This window comes from Belonocnema kinseyi, chromosome 7, assembly GCF_010883055.1.
Source record: "Belonocnema kinseyi isolate 2016_QV_RU_SX_M_011 chromosome 7, B_treatae_v1, whole genome shotgun sequence".
NCBI classification, from domain to species: domain Eukaryota; kingdom Metazoa; phylum Arthropoda; class Insecta; order Hymenoptera; family Cynipidae; genus Belonocnema; species Belonocnema kinseyi.
In genome coordinates, this window is record NC_046663.1 from 38,474,100 (window position 1) to 38,492,869 (window position 18,770).

The window sequence follows — 18,770 nt, forward strand, 5'->3', positions numbered from 1 at the left end:
AAACACGATATCTCAATTCGTGTGGACGCAGTGAGCACCAAAAAAAATGTTCATAACCGGGGACTAGTTTGGTCACGTGGCCACCGAAGAGCATGCCCTTAAGAATATTTCAAATATATCAAATCTATTCAAATTTGAGACTAATCTAGCGCCATCTAGCGAGCTGGGGCCAAACATAGTTTTAGTTTAGGATATACCGATAAGAGCGGAACCGGTCTTAGCTGCCGAAAATTTTTTTTCATCAGTACCGGCTCGGAAGGAAACCATGGAGCTACCTGTGAAAAACGTGTCCACTTGTGAGTTGCGTGCAGTTATTCACTTTTTAACTGCAAAAGGGCTTAATGGCAACGAAATTCACACTGACAAATATCGATTTCAGGAGGCATTGAGTCCAAAATTCTGTCAATTGTAAAGCGCCTATCCGCTAAAATGATTTTTTCGATTGCTGCGACTGCGTCATCTGTAATGGCGGTTTTTGGCCTGCCTGCACGCTGTTCATCATGAACTTCTCCGCGTCCCTCGAGAAAATATGTACGGCCCCGACACACCTATTTGCACACTCATGCATTTGTCACCATAAATATGCACTAATTCAGTGTGAATTTCGTGGCCATTCGGCCCTTTTGCAGTTAAAAAGCGAATAACTGCATGCAACTCACAAGTGGACACGTATTTCACAGGTAGCTCCATGGTTTCCGAGCCGGTACTGATGAAAAAAAAATTTTCGGCAGCTAAGACCGGTTCCGCTCTTATCGGTATATCTTAAGCTAAAACTATGTTCGGTCCCAGCTTGCTAGATGGCGCTGGGGCAAAACGGCAGACTAGGGAAACTTACTTTTTGAACACCCCTCGTGCTACAAAATAAGAAATACCTTTTCTTCTAACATTCAGGGGACTTTCAAATTAACGACATGACTAATTTTTATAGTGTCAACATATCCTCTAGTAGGTGGCATCAAAAATGTTATTTAATGAACATAAATTCAGTCATTTTGTACTGAATAAATATTGAAATAATATGAAATATCGATTTTATATCTTTGAAATTCGAATAAAAGCATTTTCATTGCACAGTGTCGTTCACTAGAAGAGTGTCGGCAATGCCCCATTTACCCTAATATCCACATTTTAAATTGAAACGTGAATTGATCTTTTGCAGTTGGTGTCGCAAGTCTACAAGGTCGTACCCCCCGTTCTCTTGGAAACCGGAAAAGTCAAGAACCCCTGGCCAAATGTAGACGCCCACTCTGGAGTTCTTTTGCAATACTACGGCATGAAGGAGATGAACTATTACACCGTCCTCTTCGGAGTTTCCCGTGCCCTGGGGGTCCTTGCCTCCAACGTTTGGTCCCGAGCCCTTGGCCTGCCAATCGAGAGGCCCAAATCTCTCAGTACTGATCTCCTCATGAAGGCTGTCAAGGCCGCTTAAGTCTCCTCCCTCCCTCCCCCCGCCTCCCTCCTGCTGCCTGCCAGCTTCCTCATCCCAACAATAATGTATCTCCGTTCGAAATCATTGCGAATCATCGAAGATCGCCTCATCATCCTAACTCCGGAGATATCGGCCTTGCGGAAGTTGTTTGGTCACCGAGAATTGTCGAGATTTTTCCAAAACGTGTTTGGAAGATGTCGAAATCTCGCCGAGAGCGACTTATATTCGATACTGGTTTTAGAAACACCTGGTCAACTCTAGGAGCAAAAAAAAAGTAACTGTATCACCACGTGTTCGAAATTTGAGTGAAACTAGAAAAACCACAGATTTGCTCACAGAACGAGTATTGATTCGCTAAACAAAAAAAAAATAGTAATTAAAGACATTTTCTTTTCAGCGCTGCTAAAATTAGTTTCTAGAAAAGAGAGAGAGAGAGAGAAAAGAAGGAATCATTGATTAGATTGAGAGAAAGAGTAAAAACTGTCGAACAGTTGTGTAATTATTTAACGTAGTGTTTTAGCACGTGATGAAGAGAGAAAAGAGATAGACAATATGGTATGAATAAGTATTAGTGGAACGGATTTAGTTCGTTAATGCAACCTAACACTTGTTGTCTAGAGTAAATTGTAGAATCCTTGAGAAAAAATGCGATAGCTCTTGGCCCTTTGGAAAAAAGGTGAGAGTGATCGGCACTAATGCGAAAGGTATTTTTTGATGCTAATTGCTCAAGAGATCAGTAGTAAAATGAAAGTTTTGTTGAGAAAAACCTGTAGCAAGTCGAGAAAGAGGAAGAGAATAGTAAGATGAAAGAGGATTGAAGAATTACTTAATTTTTGAAAGATGTTAGAGAGTGCCTGAAGCACAGGTTGTTCTTAGAATCCCAAAAATATAATAACTAACGAAACAATCCGATGGCACGAGTCGGCTCAACACGATTTAATTGTAAATTAGGGAGAATGACCAGTGGTAGATCCACTGTTACGAGTATGAATGTGTGTGTGCTGCGCTTTATTTATAATGAAAATCGATAATAAATAGAAACCAGAATTATTCCGATCAATTTCTATTATTTTCTTTACCATTTTAAACGATCACAGGTGTCAGGGAGCTCAAAAAAAGAAGAAATTTTGAGGAAAAAGGCAACTTTCACGAAATTGGGGAAAGATTTTTTAATATTAATGTTTACGTCAGTCTCATGCATCGCCCCCACTTTTCTGTTTTCTTACGATCCGGAGGTCGAGTTCTTAAATTCCCGAGAATTTAAGTTTCATGTTATATAACCGAGAATATGACAGAATTTAAAAGAATTTATTATTTTTAACAATATTTTTATTATTCAGGTTATATCAGTGATTGAATATAAATTATTTTCTAGTTCAGACATATTCAGGAATTACAGTGTTTCGTATACAAATTTTAACTTTCAAATGGAATAATTTATTTATAAAAAAGTTTTTTTCTAATTTAAAAGATAACGCTTTAACAAAATACTGAAATTTTCGACAAAATAATTGAATTTTTAACATAATAGTTCAATATGCAACCTAAAAAGACAAATTTGCTACGAAAAAGTCTCATAGTTTATATTTTAATCAAAAAAGAATGAAATTTATACAACAAAAGAAAAGAATTTTGAAACCAAAAAGACGAATTTCTAACAAATAAATATTTTTCACTCAAAAAAATAAGTAAAAGTTTATCTAAATTATTGAATCTTCAAACAAAAAGACAAATATTCTTTACAAAAAGGCAATTTTTAAACGAAAAATATTACTTCAACAAAAAATTAATTTTTCACGAAACTAATGAATTTTTACCCCCAAAAAATTAAATTTCAAACTAAAAAATTATTGTTTACAACAAAAAACGCGAATTTTGAGTTAAAAAATATCAATCTTAAAAAAAATGGAAAAGTTCCAATTTCTATTAAAAAATGAGTTCTAAATATAAAAAAAAAACAAGTCTTTTGCACTAAACAGTTAAATTTTAAACCAGACCTAGCCTGGAATAAAAAAATCACAATGGAGCTTAACTTTGACTCAAGTAGTTGAATTTTCAATTAAAAAAAGATTTATTTTCATCAAAATATTTAAACTCTTAATCAACGAGATAACTTTTCAACTTAAAAATATAAATCTTTAACAAAAAGAGTGATTTCTTAACAAAGCGATTTTACCAAATGTTTTTAACAAAATTGTTGAAATTGTTTAAATTTAATTTCGTTGTTTAAAAATTCTTCTTTTTGGTTAAAAATGTTATTCTAATTAAATAATAATAATAATTTTAGTTGAATATTCATCTCTTAGGTTGAAAATAAAATTACTTGGCTGAAAGTTCAACTGTTTTATTGAAAAATTAGCTGTTTGATTGAAAACTTTATTTTTTCTTTAGACAAAAAGGATTTTTTTGCCGTAAATTTAAGTATTTTGTTGAATTTTTTTTTTAGTTGAAAATTATTATTCTTTTGAACTAAAAATGTAACTATTGTTACAGTTGAATATTCTATATTTTAGTTAAAAATTCATCTCTTTGGTTCAACAATTATTTATTAACTCAAAATTTATTTATTCAATTTTTCATTATAAAATTATGACATTTTTTAGTTTATAATTCGTTTTTTTTGTGTGGAAAATTTATTTTTTTAACTTAAAACGTAATTATTTCAGTTTTGGTTGACAATTTATCTTTTTGTAGTAAAAAATAATTTTTGTTGTTGAAAAATCAACTTTTTCAGTTGAAGATTCATTGTTTTAGTTGAAAACTCGTCTTTTTTTACATTAAATTCAACTACTATTCCAGTTGAAAATTCATCAGTTGGGATAAAACAATTTTTATTTCAAAATTTCCATTTTTTGTTGAAATTTTTCTTTTTTTAGTTCAAAATTCATCAATTTCGTTGGAAATTAATCTGTTTTTTTTTTTAAATTAATCTTTTTAATTAATCTCAATTTTATAATTCATCTCTAGCAAATAGTTGCATTTTTATAAAAAGATGAAATTTATCGTAAAGCAAAATAATTTTGTATTAAAAAAAGTTGAGATTTCATCCAAGAAAGATTCCAGTTAACTCAGTAACATCCAAAATTGAATTTTTGTAACAAAAAAATAAGTTTCTACGAAAAAAAAATTAATTTTCAATTCAAAAAATACGAATTTTTTCAACTTAAAAGGATGAATTTTTAATAAAATAGTTAAATTCTCTACCAAATAGTTGCATTTTATCCAGAAAATGTAAATTTTGTACTAAAACAGATGAATTTTTGATTAAAAAAAAAAAACAATTTTTTTTTAAACTTACATCCAGAAAATATTTCAGTTCATTTTTCAACACAAAAATATAAATTTTAAACAAAAAGTACATTTTCCACGAAATAGTTTTCAAGAGAATAGTATAATAGCTTAATTTCTAACCAAACATTTGCATTTTTAGCAAAAAAAAATTTTATTTCTGCTAAAGCAGGTAAACTTTAAAATAAAAAAGACAAACTTAAAAAGAAAAGAGTTGAATTTTCAACCGAAAAGTTAACGAAAAAAATTCAATTTTTTATTAATAAAAATAAATTCTGAGATTCTCATAAATTCTCAGAGAAATTATTTCTCGGTTATATTCTCATTCTCGTTACTCTATCTGGAGGGGAATTGTCGGTCAAACTAATCCAGCAGATGGCGCCACAAAAAGTAGGTCTGACTTTTGCATTCAATTGCATTAAGAAAAAGCAAAAATAATAAAAAACTTGATGCTGTTTGCAAGTAATCAGAAGAAAAATATGAAAAAATAAGAGGAACTATTACTAATTATTAAAAAAAAGAAAAAGTCATGAAAATATGTAGTTTAATATGAATAAAATTTAATTTTGAGATACATTTTGAAAGCAGTTCGAACTTTATATTTCTATGATTTATTTTGCTCATATTATTGATATTATTTGTTAAAGTTAAAGAAAAATTATTTATAAGGTCTTGAATGAATATTCAGGAACTCATAAGATGCAAATCATTTGTTTATTATTCCATTTATTTATTATAAACAAATTGACAAATACTCTTATTATCGGTAAAAATTTTTTTGCTAAAAGTGCTGCACATTAATGTAGGAATGACATTTTATAACAAAAATAATTTGAAAGTTTATGATAACTATTGTTATAAACAATTCTTGTAGAAAAATATTAGAATTTGAGATTTAAAAATATAAAATTTTCTTCAATCGCCAGAACGATCTCAGGTATTCCTTAAACTATTGAATATTTAATATTTGATCAAATATAACAATTTATATTTTTGTTAACAAAATTAGATAAACAAATTCAAAACTTTGGTCCTTTCCCATAGAAATTTATTTTGAACTGGAAATGTTTAAACCTGTTGGACGAATGACTGCTAATCACAAAAATATTTGAGAAGTTAACAATAACCATTGTTATAAATAATTCTTGTGGCAAAATATTCAAATGTAAAGTTTTATCAAATTTTTTTATTTTCTTTAATCGCTACAATGGCTACGGATAATCCTAAAAAATGTATCTTTCAGCATATTTAGTGTAATATAACAACTTACATGTTTATAAATAATTTCCAAATGTTGACAGTTTCACTTGGAAAAAGTTGTGTTTTTAATTGTAATAGATTGAAAATGAATCCTAACACTGCATGCTAAGATTCACTCAATAACCCATCGACTTGGCCATCAAAGAAAATTTAAATTTGATGAAACCTTAAGTTTAAATATTTTGTCACAAGAATTGTTAACTTTTTCTAATATTTTTGGTACTAACAGTCAATCGCCCAATAGTTTCAAAAATTTCAAGTGCAAAAAAAAAAGTTATATACGAAAGGGCCAACAATTTTTAATTTGTTTACAAACATATACATTGATATATTTTATCAAATATTACTAAATATTTATTATTTTAAGGAATACCTAAAGTTATTCTGGTCATTAAAGGAAATTAGAAATTAAAAAATCTCAAATTCTAATATTTTGCCACAAAAATTATTTATCACAGCGGTTATTAAAAGTTTTAAAATTATTTTTGTTATTAAATGTCATTCCTACATTAATGTGAAGCACTTTTAGCAAAAAAAAATTACCGATAATAAGACTATTTGTCAATTTGTTCATAAAATTATTTTTAAACCAAGAAAAGGAAGAATAAACAAATTATTTGTATCCTATTAGTCCCTAAACATTCATTTAAAACAATATAAAGTTTTCCTGATCAGTTATTAAAGTGTAAAAAATTGTTATGTACAAAATTTCAGTTTTTCCATAATGAGTGGAAAAATTAGTAATAAAAAATTAGAGGAGACAAAAGTTCAGAAAGTGAAGGTCTATAGAATTTAATGATTTTTAATTCAAAACAAAAAATTCAAAATTGCAAGAAAATTGAAGGCTCTGAAAATTTTTGAATAAAAAAAGTTCATTTCCTCCAACCGTGCGTCATGAGTACAGTACGTTTGTTTAAATTAAATATTAATATTAATTAATTAAATTGTTTAAAATTAATATTAATTAATATTAAATCCATTTTCTCATTGATCAGTCTTGTCATTTTCTTCAAAACCTGAAATTGTTAAGATTTTAAAGGTATAAAGATTCTTTACTTTGCAACTTAAATTGTAGTCTTGCATATTTTAATTATTATTATATTTATATTGGATCTAAGTGATGTATTTTTTATTAATTCTTCTGATCATGTGTAGGTTTTGAATATTTTTGTCATTGAGCTCTTAAAAATTAGTAATTTTTTTATTAGCTACATTAATAATTTCAACAATAAATAATTTTGTTTAACTAGAACAAATAATAAAATCAATAATATCAGCAAAATAAATCATAGAAATATCAAGTTCGAACTGATTTCAAAATGTATCACAAAATTAAATTTTATTCATATAAAAATAACAAAATCTGTTTTTTTTTCTTCCAATTTTTGGTTTTATGGATCGATATGTTTATTTATCAAATTCTTATGTTGAATCCAACATTCGGGAATTGAAAAAATTCAACTGCTAAAAAAATCCATGCCTGGGTGGCCGCTGAATCGGAAAACCGGAAATTTTCTGAGACTGGGAAAAACGGGAAATTAAATAAATGAAGTGCAGTCTTAAAGATTTATGCAATTAAAATTCTGAAGTTTAAAAAATTTATAAAAAAAGATATTATCTTTTAAAAATTAAAGTTTGAAGTTGAAAGTTTTGTATAAAAATCAGTTTAATCATATCAACTATAAATATAAGTAAATTATTTTTTAAATGGATCTGTACTTCGATTATAAAAAAAACTGAACAATAATTTATTTGACACGTTCAAAATTTGAGAATTTACAGATTGTAACTGTTTCAATTCGAAAGTCTTAATAAGAATTGAAATTAATTTAATATAATTTAACCGATATTTTTAATTCAAATTTTTAGGTATTCCTTCAAATTATTTTTATATTAAAGTTAATAAATATTGATATAGTATTTTTATTAATTTTTCTAGCCAATAAAAATGTAAACCTGTGGTTGAAACCTTATAAACTATTTTCAACTTAAAAATAACTCTATAATAATATAGTCGTAATATCAAATATTGTTTAAGTCTAAATTATTCAATTTGTAACCTATTTAATTTGATACTTTTTAATTTAGAAAAAGAATAAGTATTTGATAAATATTTAAAAGTAAACAATTTGAAAATTAAATGTTTTACATATAATCTCTAGAATTTCGAAGAATTTTTAAACTTTTAACGTTACAATTTCAATTCTTCTATTTAAAAAATATTTAATTAGTAAGTGAAATTGGTAAATTTTCACGTATAAATAACAATTGAATATTTATTACTTGTAGAAAAAACTTAAAATGATTTCAAGTAATTTAAACGAAGTGTGTTCACATTTTTTTAGAACTTCTAAATATGTTTTAAAATTAATCGAATTTTCCCTACAATTTTTGGAAAATCCTGCAAATTAAAAAAAATCCCTAACATCTTCCAGGTTCTTTTTTGGTAAATTCGGAAATCTCTTAAAATCTTTTTAAATTTTCTGTTACAATAATTTTTCAAAATGAAAAACCATTTTCAATTTTCCTAGGAATCATAAGAAAATGTTTCTATTCTTTTGAAGTCTTTAACTTCTAAATTAAGAGCTGTTAAGTTAAAAAAAAATTTCATTTTTTAATGCGTCTAGTTTAAAATTACTGAAAATAATATAATTTCGAAAAAATGTTAAAGTTCATTGTTTGATTCTTTCATTTAAAGTATTGAAAATTTTAACGTGGATTTATATTTTTGGAACCTAATCTAAATCTTTAAACTCTATAATTTATAAAAGTTTAAAATTTTGCAGTTTATCTGCATTTTATTTTAAATTATTCAACTGAAAATTATTAGTATCAATGAAAAAAATGATAAAAATAGAGTTCGATTTTTTAAATTTCATTGACCGTGAACTTTTTTGTTTTCATTCATTTTTAGGATTGATTTTCTACAAAAAATTTAATGAAATTAAGAAATTTTCATTTTCTACAATAAAAAATGTTGTTTTTTTAAACACAAAAAATTTATTATGGAAAAGTTACATTTCCAGTTATAACAAATTAGTTTTAAACAAACAAAAAAAATAGTCAAAGTTCAAATCAAAGTGATAAATGTTTAATTAGAATGATGAATCTGCAATGGGAATAATTGAATTTACAACCAAAAAGATGAATTTTCACATAAGATTAATTTTAAAACAAAAAAATTGATTTTCTATGAAATGAAATGAATTCTCAACAAAAAATGGAATATTTGAATTTTGAGTTAAAAAATCAATAGATCTTTTTTTTAGAGAAACATGAATTTTTAACAAAAGAGTTTAACTTTCAACAAAAAATGATAATTTGTAACTTAAATGTTAGACAATTTAATTGGAATACTTGTTTTTTCATACAATCTTAATTTTCAAACAAAATTCATTTTCTAAAAAACCCGGGCTTTTAACCAATTTCATCAGTGTTCAACAAAAAATAGATTAGTTAAATCTTGATTCAAAAAATTAATTTTCCACCAAAAAAAACAAATTTTCAATCATTAATGAATTTTTTAACTAAAATGATAATTCTTCAACTGTAATAAGTAAATTATTAACGAAAAATATGCATTTTTATAGCAGATTAATTTTCAAACAAAAGATTAGTTTTCTACCAAAGAAAAAAAGATTTTTCAACGAAATAGTTGAATTTTCATATAAAAAAGACAAAATTTTGCCAAAAATATCTAAATTTTTAAGTAAAAAAGATCAATTTTCGACTAAAAATAGAATAGTTTAATTAATTTTTAACCCGACAAAATTGTTATATTTTTAACTAGAAAAGACAAAATTTTTCAATTATGAACTAAAAAAAAAAAAAATTGTCGACCAAAAATGAAATAGTAGACTAAAATGATTAATATTTACTAGAACAATTGAAATTTTAACCAAAAAGATTAATTTCTACAAAGAAACAAACGAATTTTCAAGCTTGTTCTCATGTTGAATTCAACATTTGTAAATTGAAGAAAATTTAACTGTTGAAAACTTTCTTAACTGTTGAAAATTTTCAAAAGCTAATTTTTCTACCTTTGATAATTAAATGATTAATTTTATTCAATTTTAAATTGTTGAAAATTAAAACTTAAATTCTCTTGAACTCTTAACTGTTAAATTTTCTACTGTTGATAATTCAATTATTAATTTTATTCAACTTTTAACCAAAAAGATTGATTTTTGAACAAAAAATAATTTTCTACAAAAAAACAGGCTTTTTCAACGTAATTCATGAATTTTCAACAAAAAATGTATCAGTTTAATTTTTAGTTAAAAAGTTTTTTTTCCACAACAAAAAAAGAAAATTCAAATCTTTAAAAACAGTGATGAATTTTTAAATAAAATTATGAATCTTCATCTGGAATAATTGAATTTGCAACCAAAAAGATGAATTTTCAAACAAAAAGATTAATTTTGATTTAAAAAAAAAATAATAAGATTTTTCAACAAAATATTTGAATTTCCCACAAAATACATAAATTTTTATTGAAAAGTGGAATTTTTAATTAAAGAAGACAAAACGTCAACTAAATATTTGAATTTTGATCTAAAAAAGATTCAGTTTCTAACAAAAATGAAAAAGTTAAGCTTTCAGATAACAAAATTAATTTTTAACCAAATTTATGAATTTTCAACTAAAATGATGAATCTTAAATTAGAATAGTTGAATTAAAAAAAAAAGATGAATTTTTAACGAAAATCATGTATTTTTAATTGGTATTGCTGAATTTCCAACCAAGAAGATTAACTTTAACCAAAAAAGACAAATTTTCAACAAAATACATGAATTTTCGACTAAAAAGATCAATTGTTAAACAACAATTAAATACTTTAATTTTTAACTAAATTAATGGATTATTCAAGTATAATAATTGAATCTTAAATCAAAAAGGAAGAATTCTCAACTAAAATTATTAATATTTACTCAAATAATTGAATTTTTAACCAAAAAATTAATTTTTACCGAAAAAGACGAATTTTCCACCAAAGATAATAATTTTTCAATTAAAGATTGAATAAATAAGGCGCGAAGCCAAAAAAGGCTGTTTTTCAACCTAGTTTTTGGACCTCTCTAACAAAGTGGGGAAAACATATATTTTACTGGTATCAAATTACTTCTAATTGAAAACAAAAGTGAGAATCACTTTTCGTCTTTTTTTAATTTGAAAAAATTACCCCTTTGTAGGGGTTGAGAAGAACCCAGAAAATTTAAAAAATAGAAAATAAAACTAATTATAAAATCATTTTCACATTAATGTTCAATCAAAGCGATAAATTTTTAACTGAAATTATGGAATATTCAAGATTTTCAGTCAAAACATTATTTTAAAAAAAATTCAACAATATAGTCAAAGTTTCAACTGGAATAGTAAAATTTGTTGTAAAAAATTCATTTTTACGCAAAGAAAAAACGAATTTTCAACATAATAACTCATTTCTCTACCAAAGATGATTTTTTAATTAAAATGAGGAATCTTTAACTGGATTAGTTGAATTTTTAACAAGACAGATAAAAATTGCGTACAAGATTAATTTTCAAACAAAAAGATTAATTTTCTACCAAAAAGAAATAACCATTTTGAGCAAAATAGTTTATTTTTTTACCAGCGATAAATTTTCAAATAAAATGAGGAATTTTTTAATGGAATATTGTAATTTTTAGCCAAAAAGATGGAAATTCTAACCAACAAGATTAAATTAATTTTACATTGTTAAATATTCAGTTAATAAAATTAAGTTTTTGCCAAAGAAAAATCGAATTTTCAACAAAAATCTCATTTTTCTACCAAAGATGAATAATTAAAAATGAGGAATCCTTAAATGGAATATTTTAATTTTCAGCCGAAAAGATGAAGTTCCAAACAACAAGATAAAATGAATTTTACATTGTTTTATTTTCAGTTAAATACAATTAATTTTCAGCAATAACAAATTTTAAAAAACAGTTTAGTTTTTAGTACAAAAAATTAATTTTTTGCCAAAGAAAAATCGAATTATCAACAAAAATCTCATATTTCTACCAAAGATGAGCAATTAAAAATGAGGAATCTTTCACTGGAATAGTTGAAATTTTAAGTACAGATAAAAATTGCATACTGGATTAATTTTCAAACAAAAAGATTAATTTTCTTCCAAAAAGAATTAAGCGTTTGGAACAAAATAGTTTATTTTTTTTACCAGCGATGCATTTTCAAACAAAATTAGGAATTTTTAAATGGAATATTGTAACTTTTAGCCAAAAAGATCGAAATTCTAACCAAACAAGATTAAATTAATTTTACATTGTTAAATATTCAGTTAAAAAATTAAGGTTTTGCTAAAGAAAAATCGAATTTTCAACAAAAATCTCATTTTTCTACCAAAGATAAATAATTAAAAATGAGGAATCTTTCACTGGAATAGTTGAAATTTTAAGTACATATAAAAATTGCATACTGGATTAATTTTCAAACAAAAAGATTCATTTTCTTCCAAAAAGAATTAAGCGTTTGGAACAAAATAGTTTATTTTTTTTACCAGCGATGCATTTTCAAATAAAATTAGGAATTTTTAAATGGAATATTTTAATTTTTAGTCAAACAGATGAATTTTCAACCAATAGGATTAAATGAATTTTACATTGTTAAATTTTCAGTTAAATACAATTAATTTTCAGCAAAAAAAAATTCAACAAAATTGTTAAGTTTTTAGCAAAAAAAAATTAATTTTTGCCAAAGAAAAATCGAATTATCAACAAAAATCTCATTTTTCTACCAAAGATGAATAATTAACAATGAGGAATCTTTAACTGGAATATTTTAATTTTCAACCAGAAAGATGAAGTTCCAACCGACAAGATTCTAGGTTCTATAAACAAATTTAAATCATTGAAAATCTTTCAAATCTTCTGTTTAAAATCCTTGAAATCTTCTGAAAGTTTTAAAAGTCTTCGTGAAATGTTTCAAAATCTTCTAAAAAATTTGAAATCGTTTAAAATCTTTCAACGGTTTTGAAATCGTTGAATTCATTAAAATATTTGAAATCTTTGTAAATGTTTCGAAATCTTTAAAAATGTTCTAAATAAACTTGAAATCGTTTAAAATCTTTTGAAATCCTCTAAAATTTTTGTAAAATATTTGAAATCTTTGTAAAATATTTTGACATCTTTTGAAATTTTTGTAAAATCTTCAAAATCTTTTAAAGAAATTTGAAATCTTCTAAAATTTGAAATCCTTTAAAATGTTTGGAAATATTTGAAGTCTGGTGTACTGTACCCTTTTTTAAATCTTTTAAATATTTGTGAAATCGTTTGTATCAATTTGGAATCATTAAAATATTTGAAATCTTTTAAAATTTTGGCAAAATCTTTGAAATATTTGTTGAATATTTGAAATCTTTGAAATCTTTTAAAATCATCTAAAAAAATTTGAAATTGTTTAACATTTTTAAAATCTTTGTGAAATTTTTATGAAATCTTTGTAAAATATTTTGTATTAATTTAAAATAATCAAAATATTCCAAATCTTTTTCAAATACGTTAAAATTTTGGTAAAATCTTTGAAATATTTGTGAAATCTTTATAATCTTCTGAACAAATTTGAAATTATTTAAAATCTTTCAAATATTTTGAAACCTTCATGAAATTTTTAAATATATTTGTGAAATCTTTTGCGCTCATTTGAAATCACTAAATATTAGAAATCTTTTGAAATCTTCTAAAAAAATTTGTAATCGTTTAAAATCTTTAAAATGTTTCAAAATGTTTAAACCCTAGCGTACAGTACCCATTTTGAAATTTTTATGAAAATTTTATGAAATCTTTTAAAATTTTGTTAAAATCATTGAAATCTTTCTGAAATGTTTTGAAATATTTGTGAAATGGTCGAAATCTTTGTAAACTTTTAAAATTTTCCAAACAAATTTTAAATCGTTTAAATTCTTTGAACTTATTAGAAATCTTTGAAATCTGATCTACTGTACCTTTTTTTAAATCTTTGAATTCAAAATCGTTATGTAATTTTTATGAAATCTTTGTGCAATTTTTTATATTAATTTAATATCATTAAAATATTGAAAATTTTCGTGAAATCTTTTGTAATCTTCTAAAAAATGTGAAATTTTTTAAATGTTCTGTTTAAAATCTTTAGAAAGTTTTAAAATTTTTCAAATGTTTTGAAATCTTCTAAACAAATTTGAAATCGTGTAAAATCTTTAAACTGTTTTGAAATCTTTGAAGTCTCGTGTACTGTACCCTTTTTGAAATCTTTCAAATATTTATGAAATCGTTTGTATTAATTTGGAATCATTAAAATATTTGAAATATTTAAAAATTTTGGCAAAATCTTTGAAATATTTGTGGATTGTTTTGAAATCTTTTAAAATCTTCTAAAAAAAATTTGAAATGGTTTAACATTTTTAAAATGTTCTTAAATCTTTGACATCGGGTGTACACCCTGTTTGAAATCTTTGACTTTGAAATTTTTACAAAATCTTTGAAATCTTTTGAAATAATCTTTAATCTTTTCTGAATAAATTTTAAATCGTTAAAAATCTTTTGAAACCTTTGAAATCAAAATAGTAAAATACAGTAATGTAAATCTACTTCCCAAAAAAAAGGTCCGACATTTTCAGATTTTTCCAGGTATAGAAAAATTCCCTGATAATTCCAGATTTTCCAACATCTTTTTACTATTTTCATATTTTATTTACAATAATTGTTTATGTTTAAACACATGAAAATTGAAATTGGAACTTTAACGCAACACAATTAAATATAATTTTTTTAACTCTTAATTTTAAAAGAATTGATCAATTTACAGCTTAAAATCAAATAAATTAATTACACTGAATTACTTTAAATTTAAACATTTCAATTTAAAATTCAGAGATTTTCGGTGCATTAACTTTTTAAATTGTGCAATCTTTTGCAATTATGTAATCAGCATACGTCGAAAACGGAAGATAGGTCGGGAAAAAGACAAGGAAAATCAAAATTCGTTGTATATTAAGATTTGTATTTCTCTTTAAAAATGTAACTCAGACAACAAATTTCTGTGCAATAACCCCCTGCCGCTTTTGTCTTAAATTTCAACATTTTTACTTTTTTTTGTTTTACAAGACCGAATAAATGGTAAAATTAGAAGAAAAAAGACCTTTTACTATCTTCGCGATATGTAATGCAGAGTGTCAAGAAAAAGACAAATGAGCTGCTGTAAAATGGCGTATTCCAGTAAAAACGCGACAAAGAAAAATCTGGAACGATTCTTCGCTCTGAGAGAATTTCTCAATATGAGAAAAAACTATCATTTTTCGTATATAATATTATAAATGTTTCTCGGCTAGATTTCGCATTTCAAACTCTCATGTAGCACGATCAACAAAATCTTGATTAGTCTTAATCGGTTGTTAATTGTGTCACCATTGATATAATAACTAAATTATAATTAAAAAATTATCTAGTGGAGTATTTCTAATTACAAATTAAAAATTAGTGATTAACCTTTCAAATTCAGATGAACAAGACAGCTGTCGGTAGGATTTTGAGCTCAGAATATAGAGAATAATTAATAAAACACACTGTTTCGGAAGATAAGAGCTGCCTCTAGAGTTTTTTTTAAATAAATGAGATCATAATTCTCTTAAAATAATATCCTAAGTTTTGATTATTAGATTTTTTTAATTTCAACAGACAACTGTCTCATTTTTAGAGCCTCGTATCACAGAGCATTCAGGGCATATTGACTTCAAGTTTTCTGTTTGGCTTATTGAGTAATCTTGACAGGAAGTCGTACAACCATTTTTACACATCGAGCTAATAAATTTACCCAGTGGGCAAAAAAAATTAACGATGGCCTAGAGAGGTCTTCAGGACATCCATTAGACGTCTTTTGGACAACCTAGGTCCAGTTTTCGAGGTCTCCTATTTTTTACAACAAATGATCAAAAAGCCGTTTTTTATACATGTAAAAGATGAAACATTTCATTTTTTTAATGGATAACAATTTCTAAGGAAAGCAGAATCATAAATAAACAAATTTCTAATTTTTGGCGAACATAAGTCGTATCTGTGAAATATTTGGAGATATTTTTAAATCTTTGTAAAGTCTTTAAAATCCTTGAAACTTTTGACACCTTTGTGAATTCGTTGAAATATTTTGAAGTATTTGAAATTTTTTTTTTTGAAATCTTTATGAAATGTTTAAAATGATTGTTAAATCTATCTTTAATCTTTGTGAAAATTTCTGTGTTCGTTTGAAATGATTTCAAATTTATTGAATCCTTTTGAAATTGTTTCAACCCTTTGATATGTTCTGAAATCTTTGATACCTTTAAAGATTTTTTAATTTCTTGAAATCTTTTGAAATACTTGTAAATGCTTTGCATTTTATTGTATTTTTGTGTGCGTACTCTTTTTGAAATATTTGAAATTCTTGAAATTTTTGTATTAATTTGAAGTCACTGCAATATTGGAAATCTTTGAAAATATTCTAAAAATTTGAAAATTAAAATGTTTGAAAACTTATGAAATCTTCTTTATAAATTGGATATAAATGCAAATCTAAACAAATTTTTAATGTTTTAAAACATGTTAAATATACATATTAAAGTTTGTTTTGAAATCTTTCAAAATTTTGGTAAAATCTTTGAAATCCTTGTAAAATCTTCATAAGAAATTGGAATTCGTTTAAAATATTTAAAATGTTTTGAAATCGTTATGAAATTCTTTTAAAATTTTTTGTATTCATTTGAAATAATTAAAACATTTGAAATCTTTAAAAATTTTGATAAAATCTTTGAAATCTTTGTGAAATGTTCAAAATCTTTTTAAAATCTTTGTGAAATCTTTTGAAATCTTCTAGAGAAATTTAAAATCCTTTGAAAACTGGTGTACTGTACTTTTTTCAAATGTTTCAATTCGAAAGCTTGATGTTATTTTTATGAAACCTTTATATTAATTTAAAACCATTAAAATATTTGAAATTTTCGTGACATCCTTTTAAATCTTCTGAAAGAATTTTAAATCATTGCAAATCTTTAAAATATTATGTTTAAAATCTTTAAAATCCTTGAAATCTGCGGAAAGTTTTAAAAGTCTTTGTGAAATCTTCTAAAAAAATTTGAAATAGTTTTAAACCTTTAAAATGTTTTGAAATCTTTTTGGAAATTTTATGAAATCTTTTGTATCAATTTAAAACTATTAAAATATTTGAAATTTTCGTGAAATATTTTTAAATCTTCTAAAAGAATTTTAAGTCATTGCAAAGCTTTAAAATGTTCGGTTTAAAATCCTTGAAATCTTCCGAAAGTTTTAAAAGTCTTTGTGAAATCTTTTGAAATGTTCTAAAAAAATTTGCAATCGTTTAAAATCTTTAACATGTTTTCAAATCTTTATGAAAACTTTATGAAATCTTTGTGAAATTTTTTGTAGTAATTTCAAATCATTAAAATATTTGAAATCTTTACAAATTTCAGTCAAATCTTCGAAATCATAGAAATCTTTTTAAATTTTCTAAAAAAATTTTAATCCTTTAAAATCTGGTACACTTTACTTTTTTTGAAATCTTTACGCAATTTGTATGAAATCTTTGAAATATTTTACATTAATTTAAAACCATTAAAATATTTGAAATTTTCGTGAAATCTTTTGAAATCTTCTAAACAAAATTTTAATCATTGCAAATCTTTAAAATGCTCTGTTTAAAATCTTCAAAAGGTTTTAAAATCTGGTGTAATTTACCCATTTTAAAATCTTTATGAAAATTTTATGAAATCTTTGAAATATTTGTGAAATCTTTTTTATACATTTGAAATCATTAAAATATTTAAAATCTTTAAAAATTTTCTAAACAAATTTGAAATCGTTTAAAATCTTAAAATTGTTTTGAAATCTTTGAAATTTGGTGTACCCTTTGAAATTTGTACCCTTTTTGAAATCTTTGAATTTAAAATCTGTTTGAAATTTTTGTAAAAATTTTTGAATTCATAAAAATCAATAAAATAATCGAAATCTTTCGAAATTCGCTAAAATTTTGGTAAAATCTTTGAAATCTTTGTAAAATATTTTGAAATCTTTATGGAATTTTCAAAATCTTTGTAAAATCTTAGAAATCTTTTAAAATCATCTAAAGAAATTTGAACTTGTTTAAAATTTTTTAAATGTTTTGAAATCTTTGAAATCTGGTGTACTGTCCCTTTTTGAAACTTTTATGCAAATTTTATGAAATCTTTTTAATATTTGTGAAATCTTTTGCATTCATAAAAATCATTAAAACATTCGAAATCTTTTGAAATCCTCTAAAATTTTGGCAAAATGTTTAAAATCTTTGTGAAATTTTCGAAATCATAAAATCTTCGAAATCTTTTGAAATCGTTTAAAGTCTTTAAAATGTTTTGAAATATTTGAAATATAAAAAAATGGTGTACAGTACCTTTTTGAAATCTTTGAATATGAAATCTGTATGAAATTTCTATGAAATCTTGGTGAAATCTTTTACATTTATTTGAAATCTTTAAAAATTTTTGGTAAAATCTTTGAAATCTGGTTCTTGAAATCTTTGAAGTATTTGTAAAATTTGAAATTTCAACGCATTAAAGTATTTGAAAACTTTTTAAAATCTTTAGAAATCTTTGTAACATCTTTCAAATATTTGTGAAATATTTTAAACAAATTTTAAATCGTTAAAAATGTTTGAAACGTTTTGAAATCTTTGTCATCTGGAGTACTGTACCAATTTTAAAATACTTAAAATCCTTGAAATATTTTGAAACTTTAAAAATCTTTTCGAAATCTTGTCTACAAACCTTTT

The 18,770-nt window shown here is 24.5% G+C and overlaps 1 protein-coding gene across 1 annotated transcript in view; it reads left to right on the forward strand.

Annotated features, from left to right (window-relative positions):
* LOC117175841 (probable citrate synthase 2, mitochondrial) overlaps positions 1-2,479 on the forward strand; it is a 43,850-nt gene extending 41,371 nt beyond the window's left edge. The window contains exon 4 of the mRNA XM_033365619.1: positions 1,160-2,479. Coding sequence (XP_033221510.1) covers positions 1,160-1,429 — 270 coding nt within the window. The 3' untranslated portion in view covers positions 1,430-2,479. The remainder of the gene's footprint in view (positions 1-1,159) is intronic.
* The last annotated feature ends 16,291 nt before the right edge of the window (positions 2,480-18,770 follow it).